The sequence below is a fragment of the Helianthus annuus genome, chromosome 1 (genome assembly GCF_002127325.2).
Source record: "Helianthus annuus cultivar XRQ/B chromosome 1, HanXRQr2.0-SUNRISE, whole genome shotgun sequence".
NCBI classification, from domain to species: domain Eukaryota; kingdom Viridiplantae; phylum Streptophyta; class Magnoliopsida; order Asterales; family Asteraceae; genus Helianthus; species Helianthus annuus.
This window is the reverse complement of record NC_035433.2, coordinates 34,712,646-34,718,147: the sequence shown is the minus strand read 5'-3', so window position 1 is coordinate 34,718,147 and position 5,502 is coordinate 34,712,646. Positions and strand designations below refer to the sequence as shown.

Sequence of the window (5,502 nt, the reverse complement as noted above, 5' to 3'; positions counted from 1 at the left end):
GATATAGATGGAAATAACAAGTCATGAATTTAGTATTGATTATGTAAAAATCTGACCCGCTAGGTGTTTGTTAAAACGCCTAAGTGAGGATTAAAATGTAAATAATCGGACAAAAACGCAGATTCGAATATCATAATGAATTATGCGTTAATGATTGTAAAAAAGGGTTCTAAATTGGTTGTGAATGGAACTCTTTAGGTAAAGAATCCGGATCATCAAGCGGACAATCCGGAGGTGATACGCGTTTGAAGGGTGTGCTCTAAAGGTACGCGACCTATGGTTTCGTTACACTATGTCGTTTATTTATTTGAGTTTGTTGTATTAGAATTAGCAAAGAGGAAACCCGTTAGGTCACGGAAGTGACGAAGTACCTTAGACAAATAAAACGGGTCAAACATTTGTTAGATGCAGAGTTTGGTATGTCTTTGAAATGGTGGCCTCCATTCGACATCCAAACGGGTCAAAACAATGTTGATTTGTAATTGTTGAAGCGAATGACCAATTGACGGGTAGTCCGTAGGACAACCCTTAATGGTTATAAAGTATAATTTAATCCCGCATTTATCCATGTATTTATCTTGAATTAGATAACTACGGTTGCTTGTGTTTCAGGTACATTTGGGGCTTAGAAGTGTGGAAATAAACCTTCGAATAGACGCGACTGGATTGGAGATTGAAAGACGGAGAAAAATTGAAAAAAATAAAATTTCGGAATTGAAGAATTAAGAAGATAACATGATAGAGGACGAAATTACGAGAACGTAGGCGAAAACGATGAAGAAAACAGAGTTGAAACGAAAAAGTTATGCTGAAAACAAGTTTTCATGTTGAAGCCTGCCGTAGGCTACGTCAAGGGCCGTAGCTTACGGCGCCGACTGGCAATTTTGGACCACCGTAACCCAGTTCAGGCCCACCGTAGCATTTTTATTACTGCCGTAGCCTACGGCGGGTGCCGTAGGTTACAGCGCTGACCAGCGTGAAACTTGTAACTGCCCTTTTTAATGACTTTTTATGGTGCCTCTTGACTTCCCATCATTCCCATTCGCTTACACAGAAGTCTAGAGGCGATTTTGGGTGTTCTAGCTTGGTTTTGAACATTTCTAAACAATTGTTTTGGTATTTTTGATTCATATGAACAAGGATATGTGTATGATGATGATTTCCCAAGACATGAGTGGCTAAACTCTTGATGACTATCTTTGGTTGAAGGTTATGTAAGACTTTATGCTCGAATTCCTTATTTATAGAATAACAAACTTTGTCTTTATGATTGGCTTGTTATGGTGTGTGATTGATTGTTTGTAAATTATTGATTCTTGTGTTAATCTAGTTTGAAACCATACGTTCTTGGTGCCATTGGCAATCGAGATATCATGGGTAGAATTAGGATTGGGTAAGGGTTAATTGGTTATTGGGTAACAACCTCACGTTCTAGGAATCTGAGTACTTAGTTCCCTTTTATCACAACAAGTAATCACACATGAACTATGTCTATGTAGTTCTTTCTAGTGAACTATAGCATAAATATCAAAGCAAACCGGAAATCAAAGATGGTCATTTGTCTCTAAATTGTTTACAAACCAAACTTTCATTTTGCAATTAGATTAGTAATTTTAGCTTTAAAATCAAACAAACCAACTCTTGAATTTTACTTTCATTGCAAATAGTTTAACTTAGTTAATTTAGAGAAACTTTTAAATAGCATATATTCCACAAACTCCCTGTGTTCGATACCCACTTGCCACTAACTATCTAGTAGTAATTAGATTAAATTTGATTGTGACCATGACATCACGTCAAATTTTGGCGCCGTTGCTGGGGAGTAGTGCGCAACGTGTGTTATTTTTGATCTTTTTAGGTTTGTTATTTTTCTGGTTTACGCTGGGTGTGTTAGTGTGCAGGTATTTACAGGTGCATGCGTACTAGGAGCTCTCACAAGCTATCACCATTGGCATTTGATCCAGAAATTAAACAGACTTTGAGAAGAAACAGAATTTTGCTACGAGAAAACAAAATCAATGGTTCACCAACAACACCTACTACACCAGTTACACCAATCAGATACATGGATCAATCACAATTACACCATCTTCATCACAACCTTCACCAAATACTACCATTCCTATATCCACACCTGAAATCAAACCAACCAACACTACATTACCCGAGAACACTCAACCTGAATACTCTTTCAGCTATAAAACTACATCATCCGCTGTTCCAACGTATTCAACATTTTTCCCAACATCCGGTCAACCTTCATCATCACAACAAATACCACCACCTAATTTATACCAAACCGGTCCATCTATCATCCATGCTACTCCATTTCAACCGGGAGTGTAATACCAACATACTTCGGGTGCAAGGCAATATCGGTTCGATGATGGGTATGATGACGAATTTGAGGGATATGATGAAGAAGGGTATATGTATGGAGGAGACGGAGAGCAAGGAGAGTACACTTATGTTCAAGGTCAAAATCAAGGGATGCAAGGTGTTGGTAGAATTCCTCAACAACAAATGGTTCAACAAGTTATACCTCAACTACCACCACCACAAGGTCCACCGATTCAAAGGCAAGTTCGACAACAACAACATGTGGGACCAAGGTTTCAACCACCTCTACAACAATTCGGACCTCCAAGGCCACAAGTTCAAAGACCAATGGGTCCACCACGTCCAAGAGTGCGTTTGGGTGTACCAAAAAGACATCACTGTGAAGTTGTATGCGGAATTGAGGCTCATTTCCGACCCGTTATCACTAATAACCCTTCTCCGGTAGTGATTCCTCATCACTCGGATGGAAGAACGTTTGAGGTTAGGACCAATGTGCTTCAAAGTTTACCTAAGTACAAGGGGTTAGCAACGGAAGAACCCTACTTTCATTTAGAGGCATATGATTCTATTTGTAACACTATTGGTGGTCAAGGGTTTTCATCCAACGATGTTAAATTGGTGCTCTTTCAGTTTTCCTTAGAAGACAAGGCGAGAAAATGGTTTTACACCTTACCTTCGGCATCTATTTACACATGGGCAGAAATGCAACAATTCTTTTTGGAGGAATTCTTTACCGCCCAAAAGACGAATGATGCAAGGAGAAGCTTGAGAAGTTTCCAACAACAGTCGGGTGAAATGTTTCACGAGGTGTTTGAGAGGTTTAATATGATGATTAAAAATTGCCCTCACCATAGCATTGAGCTTTGGGAATTATTAAATGCTTTTCATGAGGGTTTATGTTCCGAGGATGCTCGTGATTTGATGTCTATCACGAATGGTACATTTGGTACTAATTATGAACAAGATGATTGGCAATTCTTGGAACAAATGGAGGTCACATCGAAAAGGAAGGCTCAATCATCAAGGAGAGCACGACCGACCATTACCCGAACTCAAGTGCATGCGGTAGATGATGGTAATATTCAAACTTCGAATCAAATTTATGATGTTTGTGCGCTTTGTAATGAGTTGGGGCATGCGGCCAAAAATTGCCAAGGAGGTGGAGGGCAATATGAAGAAGTGAATGTTATTGATGGTCAAGGTGGGGATGGTAGAAATTACAACATGAATTCAAATACATACCACCCCGGGTTACGAAACCACCCGAATTTTAGATATGGGAACCCGTCAAATCAACTTAACCCGAACTTTCAAGGAAACCAAGGAAATTATGTTCCTCGCCAACAATTTAATAATCAAGGTTTTCAAAGGCAATTCCAACAACCGGGTAATGAACAAAGTGGGTTTTCAGATCAAGGTTCCTCTGGTGGAAATGAGGTCATGGAGACGTTGAAAGCGATGCAAATGGAGATGCAACGAAGAAATCAGCTTGATGAGGTTCGTATGCAAAAAGATGAAATCTGTGACAAAGCTCTTCAATCGTTGACCACTCAAATGGGTCAACTTGCGAGTGAAGTGGCGATATTAAAGAAAGCAAAAGGCCAGCTAACGAGTGACACGGTGACAAATCCCAATAAAATAAAAAGCGTTAATATCAATGTGGTAAGCACCGTTCCTAGTACCGAATTTAATGAAAAATTTCTAACCTCTTCGTGTCAAATAAATACAGGTATAGGGAAGGATGCCGATGGTGAGAATGATAAAGAACATGGAGCACCAATCATGCCTATCCATGTGGGAAAATTAAAAATCCCTCACGCATTGTTGGACTACGGGGCGAGCATGAGTGTGCTACCAGGTGATCTATATGACATGTATGATTTTGGTCCGGTTGAAGATACAAACACCATGGTGAGCTTGGCGGATGAGAGTTGGAGGCATCCACGAGGAGTGGTTAGGAATGTCATAATTCGGTTGGGAGAATTCGACTATCCTGTGGATTTTCTGGTCTTAGATTATGTTTCTACTGAATTGGCATCACAACAGAGGGTAATTTTAGGTCGACCGTTTCTTTATACAGCAAATTCTCAAATCAACTGTAGAGACGGGGTTATTACGATGACCGAAAAGAACCGTAAGTTGTACTTCGATGTTCATACTAGGGAGATTAGTTATGAATCTATTGAAGAGAAGGGTAGAGAGCCTAGTGACCATATGAGAGGTGTGCATCAAAGAATAAAAACAAACAAACCACCGGGGTGTGAAAAGAAGTATGAGGGTTCGAGCAGGTATGCAGTTGACTATCCACCAAATGGACATTTGATGCATGCATTTCAACCAATGACAAGCTACAGTGAGGGAGGTGATAGGAAGCGATTCTTTGAGCCACCATAAATGGGGGTGGCACGGTCTGGCTGAAGACTCGAAACTTAGCGCTGCTCGGGAGGCAACCTGGGGTTTTATATTGATCTTGCTGTTTTTTTATCTTTCTATGTTTCAGGGCCATGGCGACATTCAAGTGTGGGAAAGATGTGCGGATATTTGTATGAAGGTGGTGATAGGAATTCGGATTATCTACAACATCTGTTATGTCAAACTTCACCAAGTCAATGTACTCTTTCCTTAGTCTTGTTATGTTCTTTAGCTTTGGAATATTGGCAGTTAGTTTGTTTGCTTTTGTTTTAAAAAAATAAAAAAAAGTTTGGTGTGTTTGGAGCTATCTTTCCCTTCAAAGCCATACATTGGGGTCAATGTATCCCAAGTGTGGGGATGGGGGGAAATTTTTTACAAATTTTATAATCAAGCGAAAAATGATCTAAATTTGAAAACATAAAGTATTGAAAAAACCGCATAACGCACCGGCAACCCCGTATAATTTTTGAATTGTTAGAAATATTTTCTTTGATGAGGAAGGCAATGGGTGGGGGTGCATTAGAACTTGTGCTTAAATGCGGTTTGAGGCCTTAGCTTGATATGCATGTGAAAAGGATAAGGGCAATTAGGTAGCCTCGTCTTGGTGTGTGCGAGTGTGGGATTTGGGGGTTTGGACCTCATAAGTTATATATATGAGCATGGTAGCGAGAGGGGCGGGGGTTTGGACTTTTAGTAGCCATGTTGAGCTTTAAGCCGATCGTTTGTTAACCCATGCCTAGTTCCTCAAAA

At 39.9% G+C, this 5,502-nt stretch overlaps 1 protein-coding gene across 1 annotated transcript; it reads left to right on the top strand.

The window, feature by feature from the left end:
• The first annotated feature begins 2,430 nt into the window (after nt 1–2,430).
• LOC110880205 lies at nt 2,431–4,734 on the top strand. Its single transcript, XM_022128819.1, has one exon. It carries the CDS (start codon nt 2,431–2,433, stop codon nt 4,732–4,734), a length of 2,304 nt encoding a protein of 767 aa, XP_021984511.1.
• Nucleotides 4,735–5,502: the final 768 nt, after the last annotated feature.

Bases quoted from the DNA above. Each gene is read 5' to 3' on its own strand.
- LOC110880205 (XM_022128819.1), top strand. From the start codon at position 2,431: ATGTATGGAGGAGACGGAGAGCAAGGAGAGTACACTTATGTTCAAGGT.